This window comes from Petaurus breviceps, unplaced genomic scaffold (assembly GCF_028583685.1).
Source record: "Petaurus breviceps papuanus isolate PSGF00001 unplaced genomic scaffold, PetGlider_PUasm1.0 178, whole genome shotgun sequence".
NCBI lineage: Eukaryota > Metazoa > Chordata > Mammalia > Diprotodontia > Petauridae > Petaurus > Petaurus breviceps.
In genome coordinates this window covers 6,164,402-6,183,802 of record NW_027185777.1, presented here as the reverse complement: position 1 = coordinate 6,183,802, position 19,401 = coordinate 6,164,402, and the positions used below count along the sequence as shown (strand labels likewise).

General features: G+C 37.3%; 1 protein-coding gene across 2 annotated transcripts in view; it reads right to left on the bottom strand.

Annotated features, from left to right (window-relative positions):
* ABCB1 (ATP binding cassette subfamily B member 1) overlaps positions 1–18,885 on the bottom strand; it is an 86,954-nt gene extending 68,069 nt beyond the window's left edge. The window contains exons 1-5 of one of the 2 annotated variants that reach the window (XM_069086229.1): positions 18,483–18,885; positions 17,325–17,410; positions 12,873–12,915; positions 3,732–3,900; positions 517–556 (exon numbers count right to left, since the gene is read on the bottom strand). In XM_069086229.1, coding sequence (XP_068942330.1) covers positions 517–556; positions 3,732–3,900; positions 12,873–12,915; positions 17,325–17,404 — 332 coding nt within the window. In that variant the 5' untranslated portion in view covers positions 17,405–17,410; positions 18,483–18,885. Of the gene's footprint in view, positions 1–516; positions 557–3,731; positions 3,901–12,872; positions 12,916–17,324; positions 17,411–18,044; positions 18,451–18,482 lie in introns of those variants that run through there. The other variant, XM_069086231.1, reaches the window with a different exon arrangement.
* Positions 18,886–19,401: the final 516 nt, after the last annotated feature.

Sequence of the window (19,401 nt, the reverse complement as noted above, 5' to 3'; positions counted from 1 at the left end):
ACCCATTCATGGGTCCAATTTCACTGATCATCAGCATTGGAAGTTTGGACCCTAACTGCTTCCTAACTGAGCCTGTTCATCTCTTCTTAAGGAAGATGAGTGTCCCTTTGCTCAATGTGTCAGACTTAGTGCAACATTCAATCTCTGTTAGCCCTCAGAACTCCTGGAGCTCATATGATCCAAAAGCCTTAGCCTCCCTAAGTTGCAGGAATTCCAGGCATGTACCACCACATCTGGCAAGAGACTATGTTTTTAAAAGCTATTCAACTTCTTTCACCTATATTCTACTAAGGGATAAACTAATGCACTGGCCATTAAGCAAGAAAAATTGACCAAAATCTTAAATGAACATTATTTTGTAAACAGTCAAGGCTTCTTCTATTTTACATTACATCAACAATATTGTTACTGGATAATTTCCATTCTCTCTTAGCACAACACAAATTGAAGGCATAATACTATTATCATAACAAGTATAATACTTATCTGATACAAATAAGAAATATAGCTAATTACGTGGTCATTTTCTCCTCCAGTTGATCAAAGGGATTTCCACCTCCACAAAAAAGAAAAATAAATATATAAATTAGATTAAAAAGACACACAGGACTCTGGTTAGCCTTATATATGCCAGCTTTAAAATACACAGTTATTTAATACAACTATATTTCCATAAGTCAAAAACTATATCTAATTTACTTTAAAACTTAAGTGCCCCCAAATTGCACAGTCTGTCATATGTACTGTCCATATTACATGCATAAATTACAACATGATTATATTTATTATATTATATATAAATTACAGCATAGATTATAGGTAGATGAATAAGATTATAATTCTATTTTGAAAGAGAAAAAACTCAAGACTCATATCTGTATAAATAATTTATACCAATATATTAAAACATCAAATTGTATACCTAGAGTTTTTGAAACTGTAGACTTCAGATCATTACTTAACGTTACATATAAATTGATATTTTAAAACTGCAATACATTTGGGTTTGGGTCTTTGGTTTTTTCTTTTTGGAAGGATATTGATGTGATATTGATGGTATAGGTGAGGAAACTCCAATTGTTGATAATCGGCTTTTCTGACACTTAAAGTCTTAGAGTTGTATGGGTCACTGAGAGGTTAACTGCCCAGTTTTATTATATAAAATCTCTAAGAACTTACCTAGGAACAGGGTGTAAGAGAAAGAGCAGGGTCAAAAGATCTAGGGTCAAGCCCTGTCTCAGACTCTTACTAGTTAAGAGGGCTTGGACAAGATAACACCCCTCTGTACTTCAGTTTCCTTATCTATAAAACAAGATAATACTTGGACCATCTATCTAGAACTCACATGGTTGTGAAGAAGCAATACATGTGCTTGTAACTAACAAAGGTAAGTGATAACCCAGAAAGGAAAGCTCGTTTGTGATACTGTAGAAACTTTTTAACGCTGAACTTTAGAAAAACCTTTGAACTCTTAGAAGAACAGTGTTGGGAACACTCAAGTTCCTAACAAGCTGAGGTTAGAGAATAGGACTGAGGGTAATGGAAAGTGGGGTTAAGAAAATGATCATGGCTTTACTTTTGCTGTTGTTTAGTTGTTTTTCAATTGTGTTAGACTCTTCATGACCCCTTTGGGGTTTTCTTGGCAAAGAGACATGAGTGGTTTGCCACTGCCTTCTCCAGCTCATTTTATAGATGAGGAAACTGAGGCAAGCAGGGATAACTGACTTGTCCAGGGTCACACAGCTAGTGTCTGAGGTCACGTCTGAACTCAGATCTTCCTGACTCCAAGCCTGGTATTCTATCCACTGAACCAACCTATCTGCCCCTGGTAAAATCTGAGGTCCTACTAAACATCTCTATGCTGTGTTTGAGTCAAGAGATGAAATAAAGTCTCCTGACAACAGAAACTCATTTTGCCACAAGTCAACCGGCCAAAATTTTGGCAGGAGCCTCTTCGTGTTGCTTCAATATGTTATCTACCACTGAATAAAGGTAGAATTTCTGCTTCTTTAATAGCTATGGTAATAGCTACTGGCAAAGTACAGAATCAAGGGCATTTCAAAGCCATATTCACCCAGCCTTTACCTTCAAACACATAACTTTACAACTATCAGAATAAGGATTATTTCCTCCATCCTTCATTTGATGACAGGAACCAAAGCAAGACTTTTATCTCTGCTATCTTACTTGCCAAGGTCAAAAATCTTAAAGTTTGTGTCCTTGCTCTGGTAGCAGTTTTCTTTATAGTAAAATATCTCAATTATGCACTAGGGCAAGTCTGGACCTAACAGATATCCTCTCTTATAAGCTTTTTTCCTGTTCTCCGATTGATATATAAACATACACATACACATATATGTATATATATATGTGTATGTGTATGCATATATTATATATACATACACACACATAAATGTGCATATATGTATGTGTGTATGTGTTTACACACACACACTTACTCCCTGGAATGTTTGCTCCAAAATTAACAAACTTGCTTTAATTTTTTTTACATTTATCAGTTATATGTTAACAAAAATTTTAAACTTTCATTTTTTTAAAACAATTTTAAGTTCCAAATTCTTTCCCTCCCTCCTTCCTCTCCCCCCTCCTTGAGAAGGTAAGTAATTTGATATAGATTATAAATGTACAGTCATTCAGTATATTTCCATATTAGCCAAGTTAAACTTGCTTTAATATTAAATGTTTTCTATTTTCATATCCTCCATCATTGAGACCTGGCTCTCTCTTGGTAGCACCATATCCCTGGCTACCCTTTCCAAGTACTACTTGCATATTCATTCAATAGTTCCCCCCCCACCTCGCCACCCTTGGACACATAAGTAGTGGGGAGGGGTCAGAATACTAATTGCTATCCCTCTGTTGCCAGTCCCAGACAATCTTACCACCATCTTTTAGCAATCTCTCCTCCTTTGAGGTCCAGTTATTTAAATTTACCACCCAGTTCAGGTACTGGTGACCATTATCTATTGATTCCCCAGGGTAGCCTCGTTCCTTACTCACTGAGTTCAGTACCTGGCTCATTCTCTCTCCATCCTAACTCCCTTCTTCATCCTAGGGGACTTTAACATACTTACTGATGTCTCCTCAACACCCCAATCTTCCAATTCCTCAGTCTACTCAAATCTCATGATCTGTTCCTCCATACCACCTCAGATGCACACACAACACCCTGACCTGGTCATACTTCCCTTCTCTAACTCAGCTCCATGGTAAGTTAGTCAAATTATATACTATATTTGATGGTCAATTATGTTACCTCTTTTGCTACTGCCAATCACTCTTCAACAAACCAAAATTTTGGATTACTACTGCTCCCTCACTCCTATTCATGAGCTCCTCAACAGTCAGAGAAAATGACTACATTTCATTGACTGGGTCCATGACAAATTTACGTTTCACAATCTCAACTGGACCCTCACTGCAGCGAGACAAACCTTATAAACTTCCCTAATTAATTTTCTATCTCACTCACCAGAGCAGCCTTTCCATTCTTATTCCTTCTTGAGTTCTGCAGTCTATTAGCTAAGGACCATGCCTCATACTTCACAGAATAAACAGTGGACATTCACTTCCTCTTCTCTCATCCTCCTCATCTTAAATCACATACCCTCAATTCCTGTAAATCTTACAGCACTACATAAATGTTATTTTTATTATATTTCAATGAAAACAATAATAAAACTGCCAACTCAAGGTGATGGGATACTTACTTGTATTATTTGAGTTTGAAATAGTTATATTTGCGTTTCCCATTTCTGCAAAGCTATCCGTCATGTCTCCAAAAATAAGCATTATAAGAGGGAGTCCTGCCCCATGTATGACGGCTGCAGTTGTTCCCAGCACCATGTATAACCTATCCAGCCAATCAGAATATCGAAACTGGAGGGGGGAGCATATAAAATAGGAAAATCAATTAGTATACTTAGAAAAATGAAGTCTTAAGTCCTCCACTGAGTTCTAAAAGTATCATTCAAGTCTAATTTATTCTTATCATTTTTATTATACTACATTACAGAAGTACTTGTTTTATTCGATAAATTAAAAATAAAATAAATTTTAAAAAGTTTAACTTACTTTCTCATAGGGCTCAAATGTAATAGTGCATAGAGAGAAACAGGATTTAAAATGATCACATCAGCAGTATGTCTCATAGACCTTATGAGCCAGATTCAGAGCTCTTTTTTTGAAGAAGTATTCCTTTAGAAAAGCATAAATATTATCCTATTTGTTTATTTTAAATGTTTAAAGAAGGGTAAGATGTTTTAGTCCCTATAACAAAGTCACAGTTTATTCTAGGCATCTGACTTAAGCTATAAAATGGTGGAGCTCATTAAAGAAACCTTTTTAATATAGATTAGACTTTGATTTAAAAATGAAATGGAGTAAATTGAAATATAATTGTTAGAACGACCTTTTCCATATCAGAAAGGGAGTCATACCCTATGTATATATCACTTATATCTCCACCATCTCTCCTTATTACAGAAGAGCTACATGGAAGAAAGAAAGGGAGGAATAGAAGCTGGGATTACAAACTAAGTAAGAAGGTTTAGAAGGAAATTTACATCTTTTCTTGGATACATCTTAAATAGTTAAAAAGATCAAAGGAAGGGAAACACCAAGCAAGCAGAGCAGGTTGTTGTGGAGCTAAGGGTGAATTCTGAAGCTTTATGATACCCTAATCAGATGGCTTCTAGGCTTTGATACAGATAGCAGCAGGTTGCCAGGACAGAAAGAGATCTCAAAGATCTATCAAAACAATAGCTCCATGACTTAAGACAAACTGATTATTAGGAAGTCAGAATTCTTTTTTTTTTTTTTTGCTTTTTGGAGGGGAGACGACAGGACAATTGGGGTTAAGTGACTTGCCCAAGGTCACACGGCTAGTAAGTGTTAAGTGTCTGAGACCACATTTGAACTCAGGTCCTCCTGATTTCAGGACCAATGCTCAATTCGCTGTGCCACCTAGCCACCCCAGGAAGTCAGGATTCAAGGAAGAAAATTCAGTAGCAAGGAGTCAAAAACCCAGGGACAAAATTTAGGCAACCGACATAAGGTACTATTGTACAACAATATAGTAGCAACTCCTGATGTTCCTTCACTTATTATAAGTTTCCTGGTCTGGTATGAACCAATTGCCAAATTGAATTAGTCAGAGTGAACATCTGACTAAAATATGGAAAAAGAAGGAAGAAGTCAGGAACTTTTCTTAAACCAGGATGAGAAAAATTAGAGTTAAACAGGTTTGTTTGTTTTTTTTTTTTAGAGGGGGAAGAGGGGAAGGATAGTTGAAATTAATTGTGAGAAGGGTACTTAGAATGTAACTAGGCATCTTTTTTAATTTTTAAAGTTTTACTTATTCACTTGCTTCAAAACAGTATTTAAAGTTACTTGGCTTTATTAGTTCCCTTATCAGTAAAATTGGTATAATAACTGCACCTACCTCCCAAGGTTGTTAGGAGAATTAGGTGAAATAATAACTGTAAAGCACTACACAAATGCTATTATTGTTATATTTCAATTAAAACAATAATAACTGAACCCTCATTGGTCCTCAAAAACTCAAATCTATGAAATGGCAAAAAAAAAATACAATTGAAAAAACATGGTACTCCAGGGGCTAGTCTGACAATTGTTCTTGCTTAGATACTGTTTAAATTAAAAATAAATCAGTGTTTCATTTCATAGGTAGATGTTACCAGTCACAAGCTTTATCCTCATCCCTTTGTCTTTCCATGGGTTTACATATGTCAAAGGGGGATTCAGACGGCAAAGGTCTGGGTCTTACTAGTCAGTCGATAAACAGTAGACTGACTGCAGAGCTACCCACTTACTTTTGCATGTTCTGCTTTTGATAAGGTGTTCTCTAATGGAAAATACAAACTTTGACTCTTAAGTAAATATTTTATCTACCACCACTGAGAGAAGAGAAATGAGAAAGAAATCATTTACTCCCTTTACTTCTTGACATAAGAGGCCAAGTCAAGTCAAGTCAATGAATCATCAATCATACTGTCAATGCCAGGCCCCATGCTAAGCACTGTCTTTCCTATGGCTTGACATAAATTACTAAATGGGGAAAAGAAGCAATATGACAACCAAACCCTCTCTCTTCTCAGAAGAAGATTAAATTCTGTGCACCAAATGGCTAAAATAAGGCACGATCAAATTTTCTGAATTAATGAGGACCAGTGGGCATTCTTTGGATGTTCCTGTTTGCATAGGTTTTATGTTCATTGCATCATGAACCTTGCAAAGCCTCCTGCATTAGTCCTAAAACCACTTGAGTTTGGCCTAATTAGCCATAGTTACAGGGGAAAAAAAACAAATGAAGAATACCAATTGTTCATCCTACGATATCTGAATATTGTTCCATAGTTTTTGTTGTCTAGTTGTGTTGGATGCTTCATTACCCCATACGGGGTTTTCCTGGCAAAGATACTTAAGTATTTTGTCATTTCCTTTGCCAGTAGATTAAGGAAAACAGAGGATAAGTGACTTGCTCAGGGTTACACAGCTAGTGAGTATCTGAGGCCAAGTTTGAGTTCAGATCTCCTTGATTCCAGGCCCAGTACTCTATCTACCTAGCTTCCTCCAGACAGGTACACAGACAGACAATCTGTAATACTTAGGCACCACTGCAAGTGATGTTAGGCCTGGAATTATACAGGAAGGCAAAAGGGTACTTACTGCTTTTGGAAAACCGTGAAGACTGGTGTTTCCATTTTTTTGGTTTTTGTTTTTAAACATAAAAATTCTTCCTGAACCAAAGCCTCATTTCAAAAATATCATTATTATTTACTGTTTAGTCATTTCAGTTATGTATGATACTTCATGACCCCCATTTGGGAATGGTTTGTCACTTCCTTCTCTGGCTTATTTTACAAATGAAGAAACTGAGGCAAGAAAGTATAAATGACCTGCCCAGGGTCACACAGCTAGGAAGTGTCTGAGGCCAGATTTGAGTTTAGTAAGAGGAATCTTCCTGACTCCAGGCCCAGGGCTCTATCCACTGAGCCACCTAGCTGTCCTTTAATAGAGCTGTGAGTCATGAAGTACTACATTCAAAAAAAAAAAAAAAAAAAGAAAATGAGGATCAGCCAGAGGGGGACAGGGAGTTGTGTGTTGGACATGAATAGGCTATGACCTAATAGATATAAAGAAACACAAGGAAGAACTAGGATTAAAAATATGTAATGAAAGAAATGCATGAGCAAAGAAAAGAATATGGCCTGATCACACAGTGAGATGGGCATCACTGCACAGACCAAAGTAAGGCAGGAACTCAGACCTAGACCTGGAAGGGACATCAGAGATCATTTAGTCCAATCACCTGTTTTCACAGATGAGGAAATGAAGGTCCAAAAGGCCCTTTAGGGCTTGCCACAGTCATGTAGGTAGTGTAAAGGCAGGGTTTGAACTTGGGCCCTTTGAGCTCAAAGCCATGCTTCTGCCACTGTATCATGCTGCCTCTATGTGGTAAGATTTGCATCAACAGAAGAACTCATCAGTTTGATCAGAGATCCATCTGGGCACTGAGTATCAATAAGATCGCATTACCTTTCTTCAATTAGAGTAATTAATCAATTCAATTAGAATAGCCCTAAGAGGGTGTTCAAAGATCTTCTGATGGCCTAGAAGCACTTGATGAAGAAGAATCGTACATATATGCTCTGAACACTCAGTAAATACATGATCATTATTATTATGATGATGGAAGAAGATAGGGTGTCAATATGGCCATTTTAAGGTACACAACTGTCAGGAATAGAAAGGCTGTATAAAGCACAGTTACCTACAAGAAGTAGGTAGGGACTTAGGAAAAAAAAAAGCCAAAATGTTACTTTCTGTGAGGTAACTCAATGGCATTATGGATAGAACACCTGGTCTAGAATCAGGAAAACCTAAGTTCAAACCTACTTAATCATGTGACCCTGTTTAACTTCTGTCTGCCTCACTTTCCTCATCTGTATAGTGGGAACAATATAGCACTTACCTCTGAGGGTTGTAGTGAGGATAAAATGAAATATTTGAAAAACAATTCCCCAAACCTTAAAACACTATATAAATGCTAATTATTATTATTATTACTATTCCTTAAGTGTTATGGAAATCTAACACTGTAAGACTAGCAAACAGTATAACAAAAATATATGTATTTTATGTGGTGTCCTTTTTATTTAAAAATTATCTTTCTGAAGGGAAAATTTAAAATTCCCCCAGGACATTTTCAAGTCAAGGGAAAAATCAATTTTCTCCTTCTTTACTAACTCATCACCAACATTTTCCAGGTAGAAAAAAATCCGAAAACCATGTTGGGACATAGTTAACAAAGTAAGGTTATTTTGACCTTTCAAGAAAACTATTATTATTAATAATAGCATTCAGGAGAACATGAGTCTCCCACCCAAGAACTTCCTTAATAACTTTTGTTTTGTGTGCAGGTTTTCACAAAGTTCTACATGAATTATTCAGGCAAAGACAAAAGTGAAAACAATGACCCCAGGACTATTCCCTTTCCAGGAATTTAGAGTTGGTTGCCTTAAATGACCTGCATCATTCCAACCCTGTGTGACCTCTGCTCTTTTTAAGTTTATTTGAATTTTGGCTCAAGGAGGGAATAATATACACACTATATTGGGTATCTTTACCCTACAAGAAAGTAGGGGGGAAGGGGATAAGAGGGGGGATGATAGAAGGGAGGGCAGATTGGGGGGGGAGGGTAGTTAGAAGTACACACTTTTGGAAAGGGAAAAGGTCAAAGTAGAAAATAGAACAAGTGGGGGGTGGGATAGGATGGAGGGAAATATAGTCAGTCTTTCACAATATATCCACAATATATTCACTAGTTTTGCATAACTACAAATGTACAACCTATATTGTTTTGCTTATCTTCCCAGTAAAGGTGGGTGATGAGGGAAGAAGGTAAGGAATCTGGAATTCAAAGTTTAAAAATCAAATGTCTTTTTAAAAAATTATTATTATTAATTTTTTTAACATGCAACTGGGAATAAGATATACAGGCACTGGGGTATGGAGATTCAGCTTGCCCTACCGGAAAGTGGGAGGGGGAATGGGAGAGGATATAGGAGAGAGCAGATTAGGGGAGGGGGTATTCAGTGGGATTGCTGTTCTGGGGTGGTGGGTAAGATGGGGAGAAAATTTGTAATTCAAAATCTTGTGGAAATGAATGTTGTAAACTAAAAATAAACATAACAATTTTAAAAAAATTTTTAAAATTAAAAAAACTAATGTGTTAAGTGCATAAGAAAAAATATTCCTATGCTTTTTAATGTTTTAGCATAAAACATTGTTTCATCAAAAAAATTTATGTGAATTTGGCATATCTATTGCTACCATTTATTGGTCAAAGGATATGAACAGGTAGGTGTCTAGAAAGAAATTCAGGTTATCAGCATCTACATAAAAATGCTTGAAATCACTAATAATTAGTGATATGTAAGTTAAAACAACTTTGAATCTTTCAGATTGGCAAAGATGATAAAAGAGGAAAATGGCAATTGTTTGAAGGGTTGTGGGAAACTAGACATATTTATGAATTGGTCCAACCATTTGGAAAAGTAATTTGGAACTATGACCCCAAAGTTAGTAAGCTGTACTCAATTTGACTCAGTTATATCACTACTAGACCTACACTCAAAAAAAGTTTTCCTTAATGGACAATAATCTTTATGTTAAAAGTATTTATAGAAGCTCTTTTCATAGTACCGCACAAAATGGAAACCAAGAATGTACCCTTACTGGAGAATAGCTAAGCAAATTATGGTATAGGAATGCATCATTATTGTGCCATAAGAAATGATAAAATGAACAGTTTCTGAAGAAACTAGGAAGAGCTTTTACTAATGCAGAATGAAATTAGCAGAACTAGGAGAATAATTTCTACAATGACAATAATATTATATTATTTGAAAGATTCTAAAATTCTAATCAATCTAATTATAAATCACAAGTCCAGAAGACTGAAGATGAAACATGCTATTTGCCTCATGTCAGAGAGATGATGAACTCAAAATTCAGAGAGACAAATATATTTTAGAACATGGCCTATGTGGGAATCTGTTTTGTTGAACTATGCATGTTTATCATGAAAATTTTTTTTTGGTTTTGTTGTTCAATCTGGGGGAGAACAGTGGGAGGGGCATATTATAAATGCATTTATAAATATATTTATGCATAAACATGCATAAATAAATTTATAGATAAATTCTTACCATTTATCGAATAATAATAGTTTTGTATTATGTAGCTTATAAACCCCTGTTTCCCCCATTTTATTCTGAGTATAATATAAAAGAAGAAAATTCAGCCTCCAAATTAGAAATTAAAACTTTTAAATAGACCAATATGTAAAAAAGGTTTCTTTAATAGAGACTGAAATATAATACTATTTATTTTTATATATTTATAAATACAGAAAAAAAATCCAAAACTATGACTTAGGAATTTCAGAGTGAAGCAGACAAGTGATTTAATACTATCATCTCCCCATAGATTCTAAAGGGACAGAAATATAAAGCAGTCACTGAAGCATCAACATGTCTATCATAGGATAATGGAAATATCAACAGGGAAAAGCACTAACTTCCAGGGTTTGATTAATTTGGTCATTATCTCCTAAACTCCAATGACCTGTACACACATTTAGTAAGATGCCCTTAAAGAAGAGACTATATTACTTCTGAGTTCTTCATTAAAGTTGAGTGATGATGCTGCCATGTGAGGTCTTCCCTGTGTGACTGATTAGGTTCTAAGTTATGATTCCCATTCATTATCTGACCCTTCAGTATCCCAAATACAGCAAGGATCAAGGTAGGAGGCATGCCAGCAACACTCATAAAATTCCTGACCTCATCTTGAGGAGATCATTGGTTCATAGATTTATAGATGGGAAGGCTCTTATTTCATATGGTCTCAACCTCTCATTCTGTAGATAAGGAAATAGGTCGAGAGGCTAGCTGATTTGTCCAAGAGAACCCAATAAATGGCAGTTAGGATTTGAACTCAGGTCCCATAACTCTAAATTCATCGCTTTTTGTACTGCAACACGCTACCTGCTAGGACAAGATAAATAGTTATTCTTTATTAACCCTACAAGCTCCCTATAGCAATTGGGATAACGAAGTTATATGGCCTTTGTAAATTCCAGATATTCTTGGCTGTTCAAGCATATAATTTTGTTAATGGAGGGAAACAACGATAAGGTCCAAACAGTGAATAATTATGGATATTTCTCATTAATATGAATAACAAGGACTCGGACTCCAACCTAGCAAGTCTCAAAGCTGTTGCACAAAAAGGAAACCCTGCCAATCCCTTTGCCTTCATGAGACCTTCTTTCTTTCTTCCCTAGGCTCTTGCTTGGATAGATCCAGCTAAAGATTAAAGACCTAGAATCAGAAGAACCAATGGAGACCACTTAGTCTCACCTCCTCATTTCACCAATGAGGAAAATGAAATTCAGAGAGATGAAGGACCATACAGGTAGTAAGCCGCAGAGGTGGGATGACTAATGATGCACAGAATTAAGAAAGAAGGCATAGCTAACTGAATCACAAGTAATCAACAAGTATAGTGGTTAGAGTGCCAGACTCAATATAATAATAATACCTTAATTAGTACAATGGACAATAGCCTTATAAAGATCGTGTCTTCCCCTTGCTGCATGATCTCCTGTGGCTCCCTATTACTTTCATGATCAAATATTAAAGTCCTCTGGCTCTTAAAATTCTCCATGACCTTCCTTTCCAGTCTTGTACTTTACTCTGATCCACACACTCCATGAGTTAGTGACATTGACTTTCTTTTTTTTCTGATAGAAAATTCCTTTTATTACCAATAAACAGGGCTACCTGGGTGCATTTCCAGATTGGTTTCAGTTGAGGAGATCTGAATCGATTGCTCAGAACACCGAATAGCTTTTGGATGAATTAGCAGCAATTGTGTGGCTGTGCAGTTTGTTGATTCTGATGGGAATTGCCTAATGCAGAACTAAGTGAGTAGTGGTGGAGTGGTGATGGGGGGGGGGGGGTTCTGTTGTGTTCAATTCTTTCCCCTGACACTGGGGAAAGTGTTTTCGCTGTTCCTTATATCCCACTTCATATCCCAAACCCTCTGCAATTTCATTGGCTGTCCCTCGTGCCTAGAATTCTCTCTCTCCTCATTTCTGACGCCTGGTTTTTTTTTTTCAAATCTCAACTAAAATCCTACCTTCTGCAAGAAGCCTTTTTCAATTCCCCTTAATTCTAGTATTTCCCGCTGAGATTATGTCCAATTTATTCTATTCATACATAGATGTTTACATATTGTCTTTCCCATTGGACTGTGAGCTCCTGAAGGTAGGAACTGTTTTTTTTTTCTTTGTGTCCCCAGAATAACAAAATATCTAGCATAGTAGGTACTTAATAAAAGCTTATTGACATAACTCTATGAATGAGATAATGTGTAAGGTACTCAGCGAAACTTACAGGGCAATAGAACTGTTAGCTATGATTATGACTTTGGTCACACTACTCTATATTCTGCCATTTGTATATATCTTACCAGAGATTAAACAAAATCAATACAATTCAACAAGCATGTATTAAGTACTTAAAATAAGTAAATCACACACAGTGCTCTAGCTACTGAGAAGACAAAAACAAGAGAAAAAGTCTCTGGACGTCTAAAAGTTTACCTTCCCTTCTGATCCTGTACTGACAACTTCTTCAAATACAATACAATCTCTAGTTAAATGCTAGCATAAGTGTGATAAACATAAGCATGAAAAGAAGAAAAGCTGTTTGGAAATCTGTTTTCTATTTTGAAATACAAAGAGACCAATAACTCACCATAGCAAATGTCCCAACAGTTGGCTGGATTTCTTTTTTCTTGCTGTTAAAAAAAAATACAGGACCAGAGAAGACATTGATCATATTACACTTATGGAAGGGAGAATATACAATTCAAAATTTAATTACTCAAGTAGCCTGCTCATGGCAGAAAATTAAATTTGTGGCTTAATGACATTAAAAAACCACCGATTTCTTTACCAGCAGTTGATGCCAGACTAGTTTGTTTCTAGTTTGTTTATTTAAAAGAGAACATTCAGAATTCCCAGTATATTTGTCATGTACATTCACCACACAAGATTTCCCAGATACCCTACTTAGAAGTTAACATTCTATGTCATATCACCAAAATGGGTGAAACCTCAAGAAGCAGACTTTACTACTATACAGATACATTTAAAATACGTTGAAAGTTTATTTTAACTTAATAAAATCAATTAAAAAGCCAAAATTAGCTCATAAATCATTCACACAGCAAACATAAGCATCATGCCTTAAAGATGTAATTTTGTAAAAATGTGAAACAAAGATTAAATAATAACAGCAAAAACCCTAACTTCACATTTATTTAGCCCTTCAAGGATAAGGAAGTACTTTCCTCACAATTCTATGAGGTAGATGACATAGGTATTATTATCTCCTTCTTATGGAAACAGAGAGTTTGCAAAGCAAAGAAAGCAATTTGTCAAGTTAGCAAGTACCTGAAGCAGCAATCAAACCCAAGTGTACTGACTCCAAGTGCACTGGACCTACCATGACATTGGACTGCTTATGATTAAAAATATCTCACACAGGGGCGGCCAGGTGGCTCAGCGAGTAAGAGCACCAGCTCCAGTGTCGGGATGACCTGGATCAAATCTGGGCTCAGATACTCAGCACCACACCCAGAAATAACTGGCCGTGTAACCTTGAGCAAGTTACTTAACCCCGAAAAAGAAAAAAAAAATCTCACACAGTACTACCCTCCCTCACTCCCATCTCAAAAAAATCACCAACAATCTCAGAACAGTATAACCAGAGAGATAAGAGAGGTAAAAGGGGGAGAGTTGAACATCCAATTTTCTGTCTACTCTGTCGAATGCCTTGCTAAAGCCTCAACAGGAATCTTATTACAGTAATGACTAAAACTTAAATGGGAAAAAAGCCAAGAAAAGCATAAACCACTTAAATAATTTAGGCCTAAAATGATTTCTCCCATTTGGAAACTTAGATGACCCTAGCTTATGTTTTCTGAGTATTTATGTGAAATATCTCTTCTTCCCTTGCCTGATAGGGTCCTCAAAGATATGATGTGATAATGTGTCATGCAAGTCTATCTATCCCAAGTACAGAAATAAATTAAATTGCTCTATATGGACAGAGCTGGCGCTACCTAGCTGCTCGACAAGAGGCAAGTCATAGACTCTCAGCATCTTCATCTGTAAAATGGGGATAATCTGTCGCCTACCTCACAGGGTTGTAATGAGGCATAAATGCGATCATTCATGTGTGAAGAGCTTTTAGAACTTTAAAGCACCATATGTCACTTCTCATTAATAATTACTTAATATATTCCTGAAAACCAAAGTAGACAATTATACCAATAGACGTTATTACTAAAAAGGGACAGGTCTGTAAACAGTTAAAAGTATTTTTCCCCCAAAAGCACATAAGCAAGCATTAAGAGGAGAAAGGCAATACAAAATGAGTTACTTCATCTTTATTTCCTTGACTGGGAGATAATATAATTATCTTCAGAAAAGACTAGCTTGCGTCATTAATTTTTCGAATGATGTTAATGTTTAAAAAATAGAATTATGCACACAGTGTGTGTATAACATTTCTGACAAAAAGTTATATGACTCAGCCCGAAGACTTTTATAGGGAGGGAGCCCAATAATAACAACAGATATACAACGTTTGCCACCCTTGATGGTCTACTTCAGATGCCATCTCCAAGAAGCCTAACGTGATCTCCCTTCCTCTAAAATCTCATAGTACTTTGAGCGGGCCACTGTTGGGGCATTTTGCAATACTATCTTAAGTTCTAGTTAATATAATATATATTCATATATCTATCTTTTACTTTACAGCCTCAAAGAGTTTGTTATAATCATTGCTCTCTCCAAAATCTGCCCCCTTTCCCAGCATACTGCCTTGCACACGAGAGTGATGTGGAGGGAGAGAACACTATAAAAATGCTAGATAAATGAATATTCAACAGCACTGAAGGCACCCAAAAGTTCTTCAGAAAACTAATTTTAAAAAATTGTAAGTAGAGAGATAGATGCATCACCAAAAGATAAAAAGGATTTTAATTACTTATCTTTGTTCTGAGTCAACAATATTCAACTCAAAACAACAGATTATAGCTTAAAAAAGAAAGGATGTAGACTATGAAAAGGTCTGATAGAAAACTGATATACTTATTTGTAGGTTATTTCAATTCTGGGGTTCCAACCACATTCTCCCCCAAATTTTTCTAGGTTGAATTTTATTAAATCTGACCACAAGTAGCTCTCTAGAAATATATAAGGTTTTTGTTTTTATGGGTTTTTTGGTTTTTGTTTGTTTGTTTTTGCTTTTTGGAAGAGGGAAAGCAGAGCAATTGGGGTTAAATGACTTGCCCAAGGTCATATGGCTAGTAAGTGTTAAGTGTCTGAGGCTGAATTTGAACTCAGGTCCTCCTGACTCCAGGGCCAGTGCTCTATTCACTGTGCCACCTAGCCACCCCCAAATATATGTTTTAACATGTTTACAAAGACTTAAAAAATTAATTAAATTACTTCACATCACAATTATTAGATTATAAATTCTTCAAGGACCTTTCTTTATATCCCCAGCACTTAGTACAGTGCCTGGCATATAATATACACTTAATAAAATGTTTGTTGATTTATTTGTTTTTTCATTTTCTGTTTTCAATTTTCATTTTCATTTCAATTTTTTCATTTTCGATTTTCAGATGTTTTTCTGAAAATTATAATAAAATTCTTTTAAATTTAATCACTTTAAAACCACTAGAAGAAAGCATTTTTAAAAGTAAGTCTGGGATAATGAGTCTTTTTATAAAGTGCAACCTCTTCCTATAAAGTGAATAAATCTTTATATAAATATATAAATAATATAATTATTTATATAATATAAATAATATATCAATTATGTTAATTTATTTAATCAATTAATATAATTATATATTAACAATATGAATAATATAAATAAATCATTATCTACATCCCTCATCTACCACCTTATTATGGATTTTTGCACTGTATATTGGATTTCCTTATGGTAAGGTACAGGTATACTAGAAGCCCCAGGATACTTCAAGAATTTTGGCTATCTAGACATAAACATGTCCTCTTTCACTAACCTTGTGGTGCTTACAGTTCTTAATGAAGTAGGAATTACTAGCTTGCCAAGTGTGGCTTATTTCAGCCCAGGAATAGGGAACATTTGGCCTTAAAGCCACTTGCGACTTTCTAAATTCTTAAGTTTAGTCTTTTCACTGAATCCAAATTTTACAGGACAAAATAAAAGGATTTGTTCTGTAATATTTCGATTCAGTCAAAAGGCTGTACTTAAGGATTTAGAAGGCCACAGGTGGCCTTAAGGTCTGAAGGTTCCTCCACCTGTTTTGGTCTGTCCATGGAAGTTCCAAACTAGAACTGGGAGCACATTTCCAATCTTTTTATCACCTTAGGTTTTTCTAATGTCATATGCCATACATTAGTAGTAGTAGAATTTTTTTTTTCAAAATAAACATGTTTTTTGGTGAAACTATGTCAACAGAAAACATTTATAGCATTTTAAAAGGGTGAATCTTTTGATCTTAATTCAATATCCCCATACATTAGAGGGAGAAGAGATGTGTAACAGAGCTAATTTTTGCATTAGAATTTTGTTTTTACCTTTACAGTATCTCAAATTACTCTTTTTTTCTAGTACTCTAATACTAAACTTTCAGAATCACCTCAAAACATCCTCTCCGGTCCTGCCTCACTTCTCATCCTTCATCTCACCACTGTTTGGCCTTAAAAGCACGAATACACTTAAAAGCAAATTCTGGGCTTCCTCCCCCTTCCCCTTTAAGGATTTCTTCCACAAAAGCCAAAGATATTAGTCACCGGTTTAAAAGTGAATGCTGGAGTTTTCCTTTAATTATATCATCTCCTTAGTAGACGTGAATTTCTGGCAGCCCGTGACTGCATATTTGTAGCAAGGGGCAGTTTTGCTCCTGATCAGACAGGAAACTACAAGTTCACTTTCAAAGCAATGCTGACAAAGTTAAGCACGCTAACAAATACTCACAGCCTGCCCTCGTTTCCAGAATCACATGTGCCTTACATGAACCTCTTTCCAACCACAGGAAACTATTTGCAAAGGATGTTAATTGTGGTGGATGCGAGGTTTTTTTTTGGGGGGGGGGGGGAACCAAATTTATAGTAAGAATGAAAAAAAAAACTCTACAACCTTTTGCTGTCTGATTTCGAGCCCATCGTCTCTTCCTTGGGGCTTCCCGCCGATCCATTGCTACCGCCTTCCCAGCTCATCTCAACCTTAAAAAAAATACAGAGAGAAAATAAGATTAAAACTAATTCCTTTTTCGTTTTAGACTGACGCGAAGCATTCGGCCAGTGGGATAAGAACACAAAAGGATGCCTCCGGCCCAACAGGGAGTGGGATGGAAGGTGATGCCCGCCCACCCCGGCCCTGGGCTGAAGATGTGTGTTGTGTGTGTTGTGTGTGTGTGTGTGTGTGTGTGTCTAGGCTCCCGCCTTTCCCCGATCCTCTAACATAATCGTTATGTCAGAAGGTAAGTTCAGCTCCTTCGTGGTGCCGCTAAGGACAGGGGATGAGGGCAGGGGCTGAGGACTGGGGCTGAGGACCGGGGCTAAGGACTGGGGCTAAGGACTGGGGCTGAGGACAGGGGAAGGCCTTCAGGAGCACGCTTGGGACTAGAACCCAGGGCTGCCCGCCTCTCCTCCGCCCAGGCCAGGGCTGCCCTTCATTTACAGTGTCCAGGGGGTGCTCTACGGGGGCATTCCACTTGGGGGGTCCCTCTGGTCCTCGGTTTTTCCCACTTGTGAAGTGATCTCTGCCTCTGTAAACGCTAGGCTAATAAGTCCCAGCTTCACCTTTCCCCTCTGAACCACAGCTGGCTGGATGGAAAGGGGTCTGGACTTTGCTCACCGACGATTCACCTCTCCCTTCCCCCACCACTCATGTTGTTAGCGGAGGCGCTGTTGAAGATTCCCCTTTCTCCTCTTCCTCCTCCTCCCCCTCAGTCCGACTTTTCCAGGGGCTTTGGGTGTGCTCCGTCCCCAAGAAAGCAGCACTCCACAGGTACAGAAGCCACCGCTCCAGGGCAGAGGCGCACGACTCCTCCCCATTAGTGCGCTCTGACCGAGACAGGCCAGCGGCAGACTGTGGGACTTGAATGACTCCAGAGGCAGACCTCTGCCGCCGCCACTGCCCCTGCAGTCCTCTTTCCCTGCCCCTTTAAAACCCCGGGACTGGAGGGGCTGCCCATCCTCGGGCTGGCCGCTGTGCCATTGAACTCTGTCCCTTCCTTCTATCAGCTCCCAGGCTCTCCGGTTGATTGCCCATCCTTGGGCCGCGTGCACTCACCTGGGGTCCGCTCTGTCCAGCACTCTGTGGAGGTTTGATGTTGGAAAAGGAAAGAGAGCAAAAGCCAGGGCTGGAGACTTATCCTATATTCTGGGAGGCGAGCCTTCTTTCTAGACACTGAGCAAATGAGCCCGAGTTTCTCATGGAGAAACTCTTGAACCTTTGGTAAGCTGTCCACACCCTCTTTAGCCCAGCCAATCAGCCCTACAGTTCAGCAGGTACTTTGGTGTGAATACTCCAGTTTATTCAAGATTGGTATTTGGAGGAAAAAAAAAAAGATTGTAAAAGGCGCCTGCAGCCATCCCCTTGATCATCTTGATAAGAGTGTCCTATTTTGCGAAAGGGGAATCGGAAATATTTCCTGAGCCTTAGAGCACAGGAAATATTTAGTGAATGCATCTTTTTAAAAGACATTACTTTGTAAATTTAAATTTTACTTTATTTTAGCTAAAGTACACGCGTGCTGAGGTGTTATGCGTTTTGACCAGAGGAGTTAGATGCGAAGATCTAGACTTGCCTGGATTCTTAACCTTTTTTAATATCACATTTTGGTACTCTGCAGAAGCCTATGAACTCTCTTCGCAGAATAATGTTTTAAATGTTTCAAATAAAATATATAGGATTACAAAGGAAATCACTTATATTGAAATACTGGTATGAAAACAAGTTTTAAAAATTGTATCCGACTTCATGGATTAAGGTTAAGAATTTTCCCTCTAGAAGATTCCCCATGACAAGGGAGATATGGCTAAAATGCAAGAAAGGAACATAGGAAATTCTAGGTTCAAATTCTGCCTTGAATATTTAACAGCTGTCTGGCCATGAGAATGTCACTTAAGCTTTTGGGGCCTCAGCTTCTTCACCTGTAAAGTGGGCATAACTCCCTTCCCCCAGCACCTACCTCTCAGGGTTAGGCAAT